Raw genomic sequence first — 19,002 nt, forward strand, 5'->3', positions numbered from 1 at the left:
ACAAATCATGTATTTATTTATTCTAGTATTCTAGTCTAGAGGGGCAGAAAAGTTTCCTAATTGACAAAGCACGTATAAACCCAGTATTGAGAGAACCTGTTAATACAACATATGAGCACAAATAAGTTCAGCTCCTGTCTGGGTCACAGCAAAATCCTGATTTGAAACGGGTGGCATCACTCTGCCACTCAGTACAATGTCTTCTCTGTGTTCTGTCCCTGTGTGGAGTATATGGAGTTTAAGAACATTGCTTCCTTCATCTGGCTCACAGACAAATTTAGCTACATCTGTCCTGCAACAGAGATTTGATTCTTCCTCCTTTATTTTGGGCATTTTATAAGTCCTTATAGTGCACTTGGGGCTCCGAGGGTCTCTCAGCGTCTTAGGTTTCAGCAGCTGTGGACTGCCTCTTTTCTCTTTTGTATGAAGTCTGGTCTATCCTGCCGCATTTGGAGTTCAGAAGAATGCTTTAAAACTCATGTGTCTTAAAGTACAGAAAGTAGTTAGATTTCCCCGCATTTAACCATACAGTCTGACACAGTCCCATCATTGCTGAGCTGTAATGATGAAAGGATTGTTGTAAAGGTAGCTGGCAAATGGTGTAGCCATCTATGAGTAGGCCTACTATTCACTATTAACAGATGAATGCATAAATGTACAGGCTTCCTCTTCTGGGAGACTGATCAACATCCCTGGGTATTTAGCGATACAAAACTGTGAGATATAGCCTAGAGACATAATTATGAAAAAAAGCCACAGTTACATTATTTTATTTTATTATTATTATTATTTTGTATTAATTAATTAATTAATTTATTTTATTTTAATAAAAAACCTGACACAGATAAATAATAAATAAAATTAAATAAAATCTTAAATAAAAAAGCTGTGTGAGTTTTAATTATTTATGTAACTTTTCAATTTTCTCGTTTTGTGCAGTTTTAATTCCCCCTGAGAAAGTATTTTTCTTGTTTGTTAGCTATTCTTTAACCTAATGTTATTGTTCGCAGAAAAAAACGCAAAGTGAGCAAAGAGAACTTGAAGAGAAATTGAATTGTATTAATCTTATTTGTGTATGTTATTAATAGAAAATAAATGATTAATTCAAAGGATTGTTTACAAGGACTGGGACTTGTTTAGTACTTTTCTCAGTCAAGCAGCCACGCCTCCCAAACGAGCTCATGTTTTATTCATGAGCACAGCCTTCGCTGTAATAGGATTGGCAGATCCGCTTGCGGGGCGGAGTTGAAGCGACAGCGCCTGTAGTTGTGCGCTGAAGTGCGTTTCAGAGACTGAATCATGAAGAACAGAAAAGCTCACTGGGAGTGGTGCGGACATTGTGCAATATGCGAATAGGACACGTTATGTGCGCTCTTGTTGCCTGTGTGGAGTTATAATGCAGCTGCTCACAGACCCTGCTGCTGACCTCCATGAAGTGTTCAAGCTCAGATAAAGTCGGACAAACACTGTAAACGGATACTGGGAAGTGGGAACACATACAGGACAAACCCGCAGAATAAGAGTGTGATTGTAATACTGGAGGAGAGATGGGGAACGCTGGGAGTATGAACCAACACACGGACCCCCGAGGACACCACATGCCCCTCAAACTGCCCATGCCCGAGCCGGCGGAGCTGGAGGAGAGATTTGCGCTCGTTCTGGTCTGTAATAATGATCTTAAAAATGATCAGACAAACAACCTGAAAGAAATATGCACTTTCAGATTTCACTTTCCTTATTCTATTCTATTCTATTCTATTCTATTCTATTCTATTCTATTCTATTCTATTCTATTCTATTCTATTAACATAGTTGTTCTTTTATTTATTTACAATCAAAAGTAGGCTATATGGATCCGTCTTGTAGACATATAGAGAAGTTTACTTTGCCATTGTATTTTTTTGGTTCTATTCTATTCTATTCTATTCTATTCTATTCTATTCTAAACTTGGTATAGTTGTACTTTTTTTTATTTGCAATCAAAAGTATATGGATCCGTTGTGTATACATATAGAGATGTTTACTTTGCCATTATACTGTTTGCTGTTATTCTATTTTATTTTATTATATTCTAAACTTGGTAGTAGTTATTTTATTTACTTACTTTCAAAAGTACATGGATCCGTTTTGTAGACATATAGAGATGTTTACTTTTCTTTTGTAGTTTGCTTCTATTCTATTCTATTCTATTCTATTCTATTCTATTAGTCATATAACTGGCCTTGGACGGTTCCATGGTAGAGTGATGGTATCAGATGGTAATACAACAGTACTTGAATTTAATTATCATATTCATATACCATAGTATTATTTACTGGCACTTCAAATACTACCATGGTACTACATTGATACAATTTCCAAAAAGCTGTGGCACTTTTTGTTAACTTTTTTGTTTGTGTGGTAATGTTTGATATTCAGGTGTGTCTCTCTGGGTTACTTTAAAGATGTTCAGTAACCTATTATAAATAACTTAATCTTGGATGATAGAGCAAAAGCAGAATACTTGTGTTTGTTATTATTTCAGTTTAATGTCACTTCATTCATGAATGTGTTAATAATGGCCCTGTCTTAGGGGCTGAAAAAGCTGCTGAGGGACCATATGTAAAATCTTTTTTTAAAGATATTTTGTCCTGACTGAGTGATCTAGATTGTTTGTCTTTCTTCTGTCTTGGGAAAGTTTGCTTATCACACACTTCCACCAATGCTTTCCAGAGAATAAAATAGCCATTTGTGTAATACAAATAAGTTTGTTATTTAATATTAATTATTAAATGGCCATTGTCAAGACAGATTACTTCATGTCATAATTTGTTTAAACTCTGGCATCATGTGCCTCTGTCTAGAACAGCAGTTTCCAAACATTCCCTACTCACCCAGTTCTTTTAGCATAATGCTGACTGGAATATGGCACAGGAAATGGTGTCATGAAGTTGGAATCTACAATCCTTTGACTGAAGAATGCAAGGAATGTATTTGATTAGTATGCAGCTACCTGAAGTGTGCTGTGTGTGTTGAGTTCTGGCCATCTGCAAGGCCTGGGTTTATGGGGACATATGTAGGTCAGACCTAATGCTTCACTAAACACTAGACAAACCCTTTCAATTAACGCACACTCTCACACTCACTATTCAGAGTGTAGTTTTCTTCAAGGAAAGCAGCTAGTTCAGTCAGTCCCTAAGAATAGGGAGTTGGTTCGGTCTCTTTTTTTTTTTTACAGGCCCTCATGTGGCTATTTTACCAATTGAGGAGGCCAAACGATTAGTTACCAAACTACTCGTTTGGCCACCTCCTCCTCTCTCTGAGTCTTTATTTGTGGACGTTTAATAGTAGTCACAGTGTTCTTGTCATGGTAATTGCTCCGAGTCACGGGCAGATGAATCCTGGTCTGTCATGGCTGACGTCACTGTCTGCTTAGAGCAGATTGGAAGCTCTTATTCCTAATCTTTGGGTTTTAGATCACCTGCCTCTCATGGTCTTGATACATATCACACAGAGCTTATGCCATTGTTTTGACTAGCTATTATGATCTGTTCCTTATGAATAATAACCTTTTTTGTGTGTGTGTGGAACTATTGGTAACAGTACAATACAAAGTTATAGTACTATGTCCATCATTCACTCAAAAAAAATAAAAAATAAAAAATAATCAAACTAAAAATGTTAATGCTAAAGTTAAATATATTACATTTAGAGATAATGTAGAGCAAGATGGTCATTATTGCAAAATAAACCCTTACACTATAGTAACTATGATATTTTCGCATCGGTAATATCGGTCATATCGGTATCGGCCGATATATGATCATTTTTAATGTTATCGCTATTGGCCCGATACGAAAATGTGGCTGATACATTTTAACCGAGAAATAATGTATTATTTCCTTCAGCTGAGACACTTCAGATGTGCACTGTTCTCCATGATGTTTTTGAATTGCTTGAAATATGATTGGAATCAATTCAAAAAAGGAACATAGAGTTAAGTGCAACGTGCAGCGCAAGTCTGTCATATAGACTACATACAATTATAATGAGAACATAATTCTAATGGTGTGCTTGCAAAATGATGAGACTTTTGCTTTTGTAATCAGGCTCTCAAAAATTATATAAAAATTTTAATTTAGATTTATCGGCCAATATTTCGGTTATCGGCTTTTTTTTTTCTTCGCTTTTAACAATATAGATTGTTTAAAGCAGCACTCAGTAGCTTCGGGATTTCTTCGCCGTATTCTCGCTTTTTGCTCGCAGATTTCTCTCTAGAGCTCCCCCCACAGCTTCGGAATAGATATTTGACAACACTGTTGTAAAAACTCGTTGGTGATTCTCAGACACCAGAGGCTATAGATCAACGACATCAAAGCAGATGGGACATTCTTTAAAACGTCTTCTTCATTCGGGTTCAAACAGCGTGAGGGAGCGCAATAATGACCGCATATTAGCAGATTTCTTTTGGCCGTAAAGCAATTGTTTACATCGCGAGACATGATATCACGCGAGACTTCCTGACGCGGCGGCCGGCGGCCCGCCGGCTCAAAGTTGCAAGTGCGTATTTTCCGCTCACGGGCACCAGGGGGGTGCGAAACGACCACCATTCAACCCGAAATAAGTAATATAACCATTCCAATGACTCCGAAGCTGTTCAGTTAAGGTAAAAAAAGTTACTTAGTTCACCTTTAAAAGGAGCTTAACAGTGATAATGGAAATTAAAGTAACAGAGATTGTTTTGTCTTTACAGCAGCTCTAGGATAAAATTATTGTCCAGCTAAAGTAAGTTTTTGATTGATTCACTTCCATTGCAAAGATCATTAGTTATTAACTTAGGGGCCGCTAACACAACACCATTTTAACTGAAAACAGAAAGTATATCCAACATAACACATACATACAGTACACTCATATAAAGTGATATGGCAAATCTCAACTTGACTTGAAGGATATTTGAAACCACATTATTGCCCAAAGATTTATTTAAAGTTAGATATACAGTACATCTAACTTTACCTGCATATAGTGCACTCACATAAAGCAATATATACTATATAGCAAATATTGGCTCTGTGATTGTTTATATATAAAATGTATACTAAATAACTGCAGAGTGATATGCAAATTTGGAAATAAGTATATATTTTTCCACATTATACTCATGCAAGGTTTTAAATGATAGAAGTTCCTAGATGTTCAATTCTTTCTCCAACATAGCCGTTTACTCCTAGATCTTTTTTGTCAATAGAAAATACAGAGTATTTTTGTGTTAATGGTTTATGGGCACTTTTTATACGAATGTAGGTAACATTTCGAACCTGTGAATTTTCTAGTTGCCACTTTAAATCAGTACATTTGAATTTATGAAGATTTAAAAAGGCCATTTCATGTTTTTATGCTTAACTGATTATAAAACAGCCTTTTGAAAAGCCCTCATGTACAGTCAAACTATCAGCAATATAGAGCACACGTCTCCCTGAGAAAAGTGTCCTGTCAGAGACTGGCGGGCGCACATAGGGATCATGCGTTTTTTTCTTGGCTGAGGCATTAGGAACACTTTAGCACGGTAATCACAGCTTTGAGTGGTATTTATTGCTATTAAAGCCCTAGTGTGTGCCAATCCACGGCCTCTTCCAGTACTTGCCTTACTGAGTGAGAAAGGTCCTTTTAACGACGACTTCTGCTTGAGTGCTGCTTTCATCCACAGGTCATTCTGAGAGGAAAATATGATGATTAGTAGATATAAGAAGAGGGTCTGATCTTTAAATTCTGGGGGCCACAAGCCATGATTTGCATTGCAATTTCCACTGGGTTCAAGTTGATCAATTACAACAACAATACAACTCTTAATTATAACTATTTGTGCAGTTGCTGTATATAGATAGAGTGCAACTTAGTGCACACAGACTAATGCCTAGAGTACAATTGGACATTTACATGTTTTAGCCCTGCAATAAGCCAAGTGGAGAAATGTATATACATTAAGCTAGTGTTTAGCAATCTTTTGAAGCTAAACTGTCATTTCTGTGGTGACCAAATGTAACAGTTACATAAAGTTCAAGTAAGTGCATGCTAGTTTGGGCAGCACAGGTGATATTTCTTAAACTGCTTTTATGATGCTTCTTACAAGCTCTCAGACTTCATAAGTAGCTGTTTGCTGTGTTCTTAGCTTGCTTTATGATGGAAAGATGTTTTGGGTCCAACTGGGTCAGAACGATTTTCAGCACGTAATGTTTTGTGGTGTTGGCACTTTTTTATTCCAATAGTTAGTTCCTGACATTAGTCAGAGATTCTGTGTATGTTTAAGGTTCTTTTAGGTCAAACTTTGATCTTAGCTAAAAGTTTGTTGAAAATGTTAATTATCCACGTTTTACAACTTGTCTAATTCTGTCTAAAATGCAGATTTCAACCCAAAATTTTGTGCTAGAAATATGCATTAAATAAACACCAGAATTAAATATACAAAATCTTCAAATTAAAAATGAGTCAATAAAAAAAAAAAAAACATCAGAATGATTGTGGTCAAAGTGGTCATGAAGACCTTGATTTGCTGGTTCAGGTGTGTTTGAGCTAAACTTTGCATGACCGTGGGGCTGCGTTAGAAAACTTAAAAATGCTGCCTTTGAAAGATGCATCCCAAGGTAGGAAGGCATCAAGGCCCGTCCAATGTTCCAAAGCTAATCCAATGTTAGCTTAACTTCCTCTCTTCTGAGATTCCTTCATCTGATCGATTTTTGAAGGCAGCATAGATGTATCCTTCGCTGCCTTTGATATTCTACAATCCTGTGCTTTCCATTCTGTGACAGTTGAGCTAAAAAATAAAGATGGCATCTGTAAGTTGTGGTTGGTGGTCAGTTTGTGTGTAAATGTATGTTTTTGACCAAAGTTTTCCACTTCTGATGTCATTTCGAGTGAGAAATTACTATTGTAGAAATTAAATATTTGCTTAGTTATTGCCAAAGCTCTCTATTTTGCTGTAGATCATTAAACCGTTACGCTGCCTCTGAAGTCTGAAATCAGTTTCCTGAGGAACCTTCATGCTCAAATGATGCCTACAAAGTCATTGCCTGATAAGTCAGCGAGGCAACAAGTCAGCTGCCTAAGTTTTCAGACACTGCCTGGGTCTCCAGTAGCTGGTTTAATCCAGTAGCTGGATAATACAGTGAAGGCAGTGTCTAGCTAATGTTCACTAAGAAAATCTCCTTAATCTTGTTGCATGGATCTTGCTGCAATACTGTTCTGGAATCAGATGTCACAAGAACACACTGGCCATGTCCCAAGTGGCACCCTAAACACTTGCGATCTTCCTATGAGTCCGCAGTTTCGTCGGCCAAGGGGGCGCTCGCGAGAACCCTTCTGAAACCTAAAATGACAAATGGGACACGGTCACGCGCACGCGGCAGCCATTGTAAGTCCACAAGACCGAAAGTGCATATGAAGTGTGCCATTTGGGACAGGGCCAATATGTGACCTCACGTGTATCACGTCCAGAGGCAACTATAAGTAAGTCATTCACAGGTCTGGTGGAACAAATGGGCATGGTGTTATTAATTAACAGGTATAGTCCCTCACTAAACTTACTCCATAAGTCAAATTTGCTGCGTTGGGCTGGTTTGGATGTTTTGATAGTGCCACAGTGTTCACACTTTTCAGAGGCAATAAACCTATGACTTTATTATACAGTAGTTGCTCATTACACTGGAATAGGAGAAAATATTTAAACATTGTAAAACTACACACTTCACTTTTTATCCATTTCCAGTCAGTGTTTTAGTTACAGAAATTCAATAATTGTACTGAGTTTAGTTGGTACTGTGTCTTGCTGCTTGTTGAATCCTTGGTATCAGTTTCAAACTGTATCCAAAAGTCTTTTTTCTTTGAGAATAGTTTGACAATAATTAATCTTGCTTCTGGCTGGGATGTATTCAGATAGATGGTGTATGTCTCTATTTAAATGTAAAACCTAGTCGCAGCCATGTTTGCGATTGAGTAACAGCTCCCGGACTCGAATGCGCTGCCGGGCATTGGTGTGGTTTCCATAGCAGTCACACGCGGCTGTTCACCATTTCTGCAAGGTAAAGAACGATGATGGGTTTCACTATGGCTTTAAAGAGGAATGTGTCTCACAATGCAAGTTTATTGCTTGTAAAAAAGACTGCCAGGTTAGCCGTGAGTAATTAATCTGAGAAACAACAAGATAACCCTTGTTTCAAAACACTAGACTAACCTTGATGGAACCAAGTCATTTTGCTTTCTAAAATTCAAGATTAAAAAGAGAAGATAAAAAATAATATGACAATCACTTTCACCCTTTAAAAAATGACCTCATGAGCTTGACTAAACCCATGCACAGATGGCTCTGTTTATAAGTGAATCGTGGTGTTTGTCTACCTCGTCTTACACACATTTTATGCAATGTGTCTCTACTGTAAATATACCATTGTAAAGTCAGACATTGGATTTCCCATCAGCTGGAAAAATCTAGACCACCAAGCCCCCTAATATGAGTCACGTGCTGGCTTACCGTCTAACGTTTCTCATTGGGCTGAAAGAAATGACTTATATCTGTAAAAATGCAGTAGTTTTTCCATGAATCCTTCAATGGAAATGCTGCGGTAACAACATTTCTGCAGTGCTGCCTCTTAAAGGATTCTGGTGGAGCAAATTGGATTTTGTGACTGATTTTCACAGATCAAGAGACCTTGTTTTAATCAGTGGGTTAATATAGATGTTCTTCTTTATTATGTCATAATCATTCAAATCAAATGATTGCTTAAAGGGACAATGTGTAGGAATTTCTCCCATCTAGTGGTGAAATTGTATTTTGCATTCAAACGAATATTGCTCTCCAGCGCCTCACTTTTTCAAATGCGTGTTGCATCTACGGTAGCCGTTACGTACCATAAAGCTATGACAGGATGTCTTTTAATAGCACTTCATCGAGTTCTACTGTCTGTCTATATAATAAAGTACACAATCAAGCAATGAAAAAAAGCTTGTAATTAAGACCGTAACATTGACTTACCTGTCGAGAAGAAAGCAGGCAACTTCAGCGTCTCTTTTGAAAGCTTTCTCCTGCATTCACCACTGTACGACGAGGACTCCTTATCCTGTGACTAACCGTACAGTGCAGCCTTTTAAACTTGCCGGGGCAGTGACAAGCGCCTCTCACTGCTCTGCTCCTCCGTTTCTGCTGGTTTCAGTCACGTGACGCTGGCTCTGAACGAAAATGCGTTGTGGAAACGCGTTGGCCTAGTACTTTTTGTCCCTCTCTGCTATTATAGTTTTTCAAGATGGCGGTTTTTCAACTACATGGAAGCCTCCGTGGACCTACCCGTCCCATGTATATAAAGATAATAAATTATTCGTTTACGAGGATAAGTCAGATCATTGGCAGAGGTATTTGTACACCATTGAGGACATATTTAAGAATAAAAATATTGATTTTAGATAATAAAATACCTAATAAAACTACACATTGTCCCTTTAACAATACTATTAGCCAGACCAGGGTTCACAAACCCCAGGAGGTTTCTTTTTTTTTTTTTTTTTTTTTTGGGTGATTTTTGCCTTTTATTGTGACAGGACAGTGTAGAGTTGACAGGAAGCAAGGAGGGAGAGAGATGGGGGACGGGGTCAGGAAAGGTTCACGAGCCGGGACTCGAACTCAGGCCGCCCGAGCGCAGCAGCGCTACATGTCGGTGCACTGACCACGAGGCCATCATTGGGCTGCGCAAATAATCGGACTAAAGTGTGATTATCAAATTTAATTGAATTAAGTATATAGTTTGTTGCGTCGCGTGTATCAGAGTGAAGCGCAGAACTGTGTTCAAGCTTTCAGCTTCTCATAGTGGCTTGATTCACAAACTTCATTTAACATGCATTTGAGAACAGTGTGCACTAGGTTCACTTTATTTAGACATTTGCATTTGCATTTCCCAACATTTTTGTGGGCTGAAGTTTACAGCATCTCATCAGTATTTCACCACAATATAAAATCACCCCCCCCTTTATAAGACTTCTTATATTTTATTTGTGTATTATTTTTGTTAAATTTCATATTAAGCATACTTTGTCTCAGATGTTGCTACTAAGGACAAATAAAAATAGACACTTGTTGTTGATTTACAGTAAGGCTATTTTTACACATGGTTCAATTGCATATATTATACTTTTAGGTCAGAACTATGGTATGTTTGCATCATCAACATAAGTACCACTGTGAGTACTAGTGGGATCATTACATGCACATAATGACATTTGGCTGGATGCTTTGCAACAAAGAATGCTTTCCTGAAGGCACTTCATTTTTTAATGAGTCAATAAAAAAACATCAGAATGATTGTGGTCAAAGTGGTCATGAAGACCTTGATTTGCTGGTTCAGGTGTGTTTGAGCTAAACTTTGCATGACCGTGGGGCTGCGTTAGAAAACTTAAAAATGCTGCCTTTGAAAGGTGCATTCCAAGGTAGGAAGGCATCAAGGCCCGTCCAATGTTCCAAAGCTAATCCAATGCTAGCTTAACTTCCTCTCTTCTGAAATTCCTTCTGCATTGTTGTAGTTAAAGCTGTGGTGTGACTCTGCTATTCTCGTAGAATTAGAATGGGTTATTAAATTACAATTTTTTATTAAAAATAGATTAGTGTTATTAGGTTTATAGATTATGTACAGTTAAATTTGTCATCCTTGGTGTGAACAGGCATATACTATTTAGGATGGATTACAAATTGTACCGATCACATGAGCCGTACCTCAAACCAAGTGTACTCACCAGAATTCAGAAAATGACTTTCACATGGAGAAAAACAAAACAAGATTTAAACAATAAGAAATAGACTCTGTTCTACACCAGATACTCCCTAAAAGGTTAGAGCTTCAGAATACATGTAGACAGCATAGTTTACATAATTTGCTCTTGAAACTATTTAATGAGAAATGTTTGTGCTCATATTGTTATAGTTTGCTCTTACTTTTGACTACAGTCTACAGAAAATCTGAGCACAGTTTTGAGAGCTCTTGAGAAACTCATGTGAGATTACCCAGCTCTTTTTCTTAATTTGCTCTCAAATTAATCTCATTACTCTCTAGGAGAAACATTTGAGGTATTAAAAGAGATCTATTTTGTGACTGTGTTCTTTTCCAGAGTACATGTTGTACTGATTTTCATACAGTTGCCTCCTTCAACTGTGATTGATGCAAAAAGGATCCTTGATCTCTCAGTTCGATTGTCTTAATGTTTAATCATCTGAAGAGAAGGGAAGGCCGTTCTTTCGAGCGGTGTGCGGGCCACACAGAGTGAGCCGAGTCTTGAGCCCGGTATTAAAGGATCAGTCAGTGTGCTTTTGTTAGCCAGATGCTGTGAATTAAACACTGAGGCTGTTTTTTCCTGTAAAGAGGGGGCGATTTCCCCCCTATACAGGCTTTAAGAATCCCCTCCGAGAATTTAGCTCCAGTTAAAAATAGAGAGAATGATCCTAATGAACAAAGAATCTTCACAGTTTTAGTTGAGTTATGAAGAAAGTAAGAAGATTTTCAAACAATAACGCTATGTTTGCTTGAGTAACAATTAAGGATGTAGAAGCACATAGCTTAAAGTCTTGACATTAAAAAAAGCTTTTGAACATTTCCACCTTGCCATTTTCTGCAACATATCAGTGCAATAATGCATTACATGATATTTAGTAGTTTTTCAACTTGTAAACAGTAATTAAGGTAACATACAAAAGATAAACCTTTTTTTTTTTAACCAACACATTTTTTTTATTAATCAGTTATATCATATAAAACACACTGATCTTACCATTGTCTAACCTTGTCCCGAGAACACAGTTCAACCTTTCAGTTAAAATCTACCTTCAGTACTGTACATTGCTGACTCTTGGCTGAATGTAGGTCATTGTAATTTTATTATGTTTACTTGCTATCCAACAGCTTTCCAAAAGTCTTATCTCATCCTATTATATTAGTTTGGAGGACAGAATTCATAAACATTATATCGGACATTTGACCTTTAATCATATAGTTTCTGTGACAACTCACATTCTCAATTGTGTATTAAATGTGTCTACTAATTGTTCATTGGAAGAGTAAGGCCATTATTTGTCAAACATGCTGGTAAGCAACAATGGAGACAGGGAACTTATGTACGTAGAACGTCAAGAGTGAGCACTGGTGCCAGACAATATGTTGAAAACAGTAGATGTAATCAGCTACATTAGCGTGACATCATAGTGATCTCATAACTATGTCAAACTAGTGTAATATATGTCTTTTAACAGGGCCTGTTGTACTTTAGACAACAACATTTACAGTGTTTGCAAAACAGAACTGTATTGATATTCTGGTTAGAGATTGTTAAAGCTTTAAGTCCAATTTAACTCCATTTAATTCAGTGTAAAGATCCCATCTAAGATTAAAGTTGGAAAATCTTCCACTTACTGAACAGACAGATAGTGATGACGTTATTATGGTACAGAATTGTGATTTGTCTTACATCTAGAGTATGAATTGCATTTGATCTTTTCTTCTTAGTGTGTATTTAACCATTCATATGTATACAGGCAACAGTCAAAACTGGGAGTCAACACATGATGCAACATTTCCTTTAAACAGCACAAAGCAAGCAAAACTGTACAATTATTAGCAGCTTAATTAATAATCTACCTCATCTGATTCTTAGAAATACGTAATATAGTAGATTCAGTCATTAATATTTTGACTTGAATAGTACCAGTTAATTTAGACGCTTGCACATGAAGCTCATTTTAGGATACTTAATAAAATACACGTTTGTTTAAAAGCTTGAGGGGAGTTATATACATTTAAATATTTAATTATATTTTATTTAATAAAAAAAAACACAAAAAAAATATTAAGCAGCAGTTATATTGGTAATAATAATAATAATAAGAATACATGTATCTTGAGCAGCAAATCATCATATTATAATGATTTCTGGAGGATCATGTGACACTGAAGACTGACGTAATGATGCTGAAAATTCAGCTTTGCCATCACATGAACAAATTACATTTTAAAATAGAAAACAAAATTTTGATCATTTTAAATTGTAATAATATGTTTCACTGTATCACATAATTGTAGTCTTGGTGAGCATAAGAGACTTCATTCAAAAACATTAAAACACCTTACTGACCCACAACTTCTGAAGAGTAGTGTATTTTTAGTATAAACTAAAACTTTCATAAAAAAATAAATATTTTTACTCTCTCTGCAGGTCAGTAAGATATATAAATCCATCACTCAATATGTTTATAGTGTTTTCTGCTGTATAAGCAAAGTCATGTTTGTCTGCGTTGAGCGTGTGATCAGTATTGTGGTCACAGACCTGTTCTCCGTCTGACTCTTAATGAATCTAAATGAACAATAGCTGCTCACCCTTCAGCAGATGCTTGAAAACAGCTGTGGGTTCTGTGCACACAGACACACACACACACACACACACACACACACACACACACACACACACACACACACACACACACAGTCTTTATTCACTCTCAGAGCAGAGCCTGGCACGAGCCTACAGTACCTTCCACTCCTCTCTTCTGTGTGCCCATCCATCCATCCATCCATGGTCCCACCGGGTCGTTTAGGGTCTTTAAGGTCTTTGTGCCAGGCTGTTGTCTGAGCTAATTAGCCGTAGCGGGGGAGAATATAAACTCTAGCTGGAGGGGAGAGAGGAATGAAGACTATACGATCAGTTAAAGCTAGCATGGCTGTTTTGGGGATGCTGATTTTGCACGCTGGGAAATTTTGCCTGTGGCAAAACGATATTAAAGGGTTAGTTCACCAAAAAAAAAAATTCTGTTATTAATTACTCACCCTCATGTCGATCCAAACCCGTAAGACCTTCGTTTATCTTCAGAACACAAATGAAGATATTTTTGATGAAATCCGAGAGGTTTCTGAACCAGCCATAGGCAGCAACGTCATTGCAACTTTCAAGGCCCAGAAAGGTAAGAAAAGACATTGTTAAAATATTCCATGTGACTACAGTGGTTCAACCTTAATGTTATGAAGCGACGAGAATACTTTTTGTGCGCAAAAACAAGACAAAAACAATGACTTTTTTTTAACAATTTCTTCTCTTCTCGTCGCTTTAAGGTTGAACCATTGTAGTCACAGAGACTATTTTAACTATGTCTTTACTACCTTTCGGGGCCTTTCTCGGATTTCACCAAAAATATCTTAATTCGTGTTCCGAAGATGAACGAAAATCCTACGGGTTTGGAATGACATGAGGGTGAGTAATTAATGACAGGTGGGTGAACTGTCCCTTTAAGCTGCTTCTTGCATGTTTCATGACACTTTCAAAGTGAAATGTTCAGTGAGAGACATTAAAAGAGCATCCTGTTTTATCCAAAACAGATGAACATGAATCAGCCAAAGTTTTATTAAGTTAGTTGTTGTACGTATCACAGCAGTTCAGAAAATGAAATATTTGGTGAGAGGTTCGCCTAACCCTAACCCTAACCCTAGTGTTTGAAAATAACATACCACCTACACTAAACCCTGCACTAAACCTAAACAATAGTGTTTTACATGAGCAAATGTGAGATAAAAACAAATTTTAGCTAGCTTCTACAAGTCTTTGAGCTCTTTTGTTGTGAAGCATATACATATACATACTCATATTAAAACTATTTTCAAATATGTTGTTGTCATTAACTAAAACTATTAAAAACTGTTAATTGAAATTAATCTGAAATAAACTTGAACTTTGAAAACAATATTAGATATGTTTCCTTAGCTACTAATGGGAATAAAGTTAGTTGCTAAGCTGAAGTTGAGATACTAAAATTACAAAAACTAAAACATGTACAACTAAAGTTAAAAAGTTTAAAACTGAAATAAAAATCGATTAAAGATATATATATAAACTTGGGCTGAGATTCAATGGCAACTAACGGCAACTAATGGCAAGTTCAGTTTCCAATATAAATGAAAGTGAAACTTTTTTGTCGCCTCAAAAGGTATTTCAGTTTGTTTGTTTTAAAGAGAACTCAAGTGTGAACTTATGATTTAGTTGCTGCTTTGATCAAAGTGACAAGACTTTTGCCCTAAATGTAGACAATAGACATCAACATTTATCTCTTTTCCACTGAGTTCCATTAAGTGTACTATTACGGCCCTGACACGGCATATGCCCGAGGAAAACCAAACAAAACAAACCAAACAATTGTAGACCTGCCACACTGACAGCATTACAGCATAGTGTTGATCCTGATAAAAACACACTCTCCGAAGCAAGCGTAGAGCCCCTCATAAAAGCTAAGGGTCCAATTCACCTCGTTTTATAGCCGTTTTATAATCTTGAAAGACATGCCCGATCAGTAGATGTGACGAGTGTCTGTGTACTGATTAACTCAGAGTGATTAGCTGAGCTCTTTTGTCTCATGCGTCGTGTCACACACTCCGCAGCATCAGTGTGTGTGGCTGTATTGAGCGTGGAGAGATGATGTCACAGGCTGGTCTGGCGTCTTCATCAGCCAACAGTGACTGCTCAGACTGGATGCTGGGCTCTCTGCCCTCATCATTGTCCTGCAGTGCATCATGGGAGCTCTCAGGATCACAGCGGTGGCCAAGGGGACAGCTGCGAGAAACTCCAGCATGGCCTGAGCTCCCTGCACAGATGGTGTGGAAGTGTGTGTGGGTGTTTTCTTTGGCCAAGCCATGTGTTTGTGAATCCAGATGTTATTCTGACTGTACAAAAGCATCAGAGCACTTAATTAATCAAAGAAAGAGAGAGAAAGAAAATGGATACAGCATAGTAAAACAATATTTTGTGTGGGGATATTGTATCGATACATGGACGGCAAGTATTGATCTTTTCAGGGCGTGAATTTTGGTTTGGGATTGTGAGTATTATGTATTATATGATAATTTGAAATCTTTATTTCATAATCAGTACTACTACATCTCTCTCCCGGATGTCCACAGTAAAGTGCAATACTCAGTCAGCGTATCACAATAATATGGTATCCTTGCTTAGGAATTGTGATAATATCGTATCATGGGGCCACTGGTGGTTGCCATCCCTAGAGAATATGATTGTTGAATAACTGGATTGTATAGTTACAGCTTGAAAAATGCAAGTTCCTGTCATTTGATCTTAGGGAGGGTTTTGTTTTGTGCTGTTTCAGTATCCAGATATTTGGTGTCCTTGTGCTTACAAGTCACGATTCAACAGAAAGAAACAAGGTTTATTTAAGTTCAAGTCTCAGTTTCTTTTTTCTATCTGCATATTGCCAGCATTGCAGGTAATTCTGGTCGAGAACCTCCCAGGAAAGAGACTGACCGACATGTAAAGCAACCCACTGTAGTTTGCTTTTATAGCCTACATGAGATTTAGGTAATACAGTTAAATTTAGGTTTATAATTCAGGTTTATTGGCAAAATTTACAGACTTTCAGCTGTTTGCAATTAACAAATCAAACAAAAGTAATTGAAATAGCTCAACACAACACATGTTTCAAGTGTTTTTCCCAAATTCAACTGAAAACATGCTTGCTATGAAGGGGTTGAATAATTTTGAGACTGCAGAAGTTGCATTTTCAGTTGAATTTGGGGAATGAACTTGAAACATTTGTTGTGTTAAGCAATTTCAATTACTTTTGTTTGATTGGTTCATTGCAAACAGCTGAAAGTCTGTCAATTTTGCCAATAAACCTGATTTGCAATGCGGGATGAATAATTTTGATTACAACTGTAAGTTTTGAGAATTGGTGGCTATTTTGTACAATCTCATTTGTACGTTTTCATAAGATCTGCTTATGCCCCAGTGACGGGTATGGTCTAATCATCCTACGATTTGTACGATTGACATACAAAATTCATACAATACTATACATAATATAGTTACGTTTTCCCATATATATATATGTCTGTGTCTGTGTGTGTGTATGTATAAACATATAAACAAAAGCTTTTATGTAAGATTATCACGATTAATCAATTTGACAGCACTAGTATTTATCTAAATTGTAGGCTTTGCAATGCCAAATTGCAATTTCGTTTTTATTTTGCTATATCAGCCCTATTACAAATAACTAGAATTTTAGAACCTGAAAAACAGGCCGTGGACCAAAAAGTCAGTCAGTCTGTGTGGACCTAGTGATTTCAGCCAGCTCTTGTCATTTTTTCCACAATATTGATCAGGCTGTCCATGAACAGTCCATGCTCATAAGGCTGAGACTAGTTGATGCACCTCTCACTGGAACAAGATTTTACTGTTTTTTTCTTTTTTCTTCATCTGCTTTAATGGTTTGGCTTCCTAGACTCTTAAGATGTAATGACCCATGTCTGCAGAGAGTCATTTCACTTTTATTCTTGTGATCTGCTAACGTCTGTCGTCTTGCTCAAGTGAGTTTAGCCCGTGGCCGTTTTTCTGCCCCGTGTTGTGACCCAGCGGGAGAGCTCATCCGTTTTGGTGACGGACTCACTGTAATGCACGTATGTGAACTTGCTGTGTCGACTGTTTGTACTTAATCTTCAGTAATGCTCAGACATTTAGCTTTTTGGACCCAACCCAAAATCCCTGTTTTCCCCTGTCCAAGTGTTTCTCTAACATTAGTCATTGCAGGTATCATGAACAAAAGTTAACTATACTTTTACAGCATTTATAAATCTACACTATTCTTGAAAAGCTTATTTATTTATATATTTTTTTATCCTTATCCTTATTCAAAAAGGATGCAAAAGTGACAATAAAGACTTTTATAAAGTGTAAAAATTATAATTTATTTCATATAAATGCTGTTCTTTCTATTCAAAGCATCCCGAAAAAAAAAAAAAAAAAAAAAAAAAAAAAGAGTAGCTAATCAGCATATTAGAATGATTTCTGAAGGATGCCATCACTGGAATAAATTACATTTTAAACCATATTAAAGGTGAGTGAGTATAAGCCTTGGTGAGTATAAGAGACATTTAAATAAAAAAATAAAAAATCTTATCAACCCCAAACTTTTGAACTAGTGTAGCTTATATACATTTCTAAATATAAACTTTTTAACTTTAACTTCAATTAAAAATAATCCTTAGTTAATATATTATGAACAGACATGAATTTACAGTGAACAATAGCATATTTTTACATTTTACTGATGTAAACAAATTAAATCCTATATAGCCTAGTAGATTGTAATTTTTAAGTGTTTTTGCTATTATTTCATCTGTTTCTTTCTCTCCATCTTGATCTGGCACTCATTATCTCTCGTCCTGTGCTTTGTATAGCATGTGTAATAGTTTAGCTGTGAAGTGTCATGTGACGGGGTTAATGGGTCCTGAGTGTGTATTAGCAGCTTGTTTGGTTCTGTCAGAGTCAGCCCTGTGTGAGGCGGTCAGATCTTAACTCTTTAGAGCACTGTGATATGGACAGCATGTGACAGCATTGAAAACATCACAGCCGGTTTAGGCAGAGTGTGTTTAAAAGAATAAAGGTGGAGGATCTTTTGTAAAACCCTCTTCAATGCACACAAGCTGCAGGGCCGGTAAATTGCCATGACTGATATTTGTTTCAGCAAACACAAAGAAGAGTTGAATGCTGTAGGTTGGCCAGCTGAAACATAGTTGACATGTGACATACTCACCAACTGAAAACTAACATACCGAACTAAACTAGGGCCAGAAGCACTAGTCAGTAAGCAAAGTATAGTAAAGTAGTTACATGATGTGTGGTTTATACTGAAATCAGTTTGTTTTTGGTTGCTGTGTTGAAGAGTTTGTTGATTTGTAGTGTTTATGTGTGTGGTTGCTGTTAGTAATTGTGATGCTTTAGCTTTTCATATTAGTGTGGTGACACAGAAGAGACTAAATGTTCATAACCGACTACAACCCACCCTTCTACAGCTCACTGCGCCCTTACCCTCTACACATTATATTCTTTCTTTCTTTCTTTCTTTCTTTCTTTCTTTCTTTCTTTCTTTCTTTCTTTCTTTCTTTCTTTCTTTCTTTCTTTCTTTCTTTCTTTCTTTCAGCCTTGTAATCTGGACATTTAAAG

At 36.8% G+C, this 19,002-nt stretch overlaps 1 protein-coding gene across 4 annotated transcripts in view; it reads left to right on the forward strand.

Moving 5' to 3' along the window:
* The first annotated feature begins 1,230 nt into the window (after window positions 1-1,230).
* The window catches only part of fmnl2a (formin-like 2a), an 87,301-nt gene continuing 69,529 nt past the window's right edge, over window positions 1,231-19,002 (forward strand). For all 4 annotated transcript variants that reach the window (XM_084123268.1, XM_084123270.1, XM_084123269.1 and 1 more), the window contains exon 1: window positions 1,231-1,661. In XM_084123268.1, coding sequence (XP_083979394.1) covers window positions 1,548-1,661 — 114 coding nt within the window. In that variant the 5' untranslated portion in view covers window positions 1,231-1,547. The remainder of the gene's footprint in view (window positions 1,662-19,002) is intronic.

Source organism: Abramis brama (genome assembly GCF_963993115.1).
Source record: "Abramis brama genome assembly, chromosome: 8".
Lineage (NCBI taxonomy): Eukaryota > Metazoa > Chordata > Actinopteri > Cypriniformes > Leuciscidae > Abramis > Abramis brama.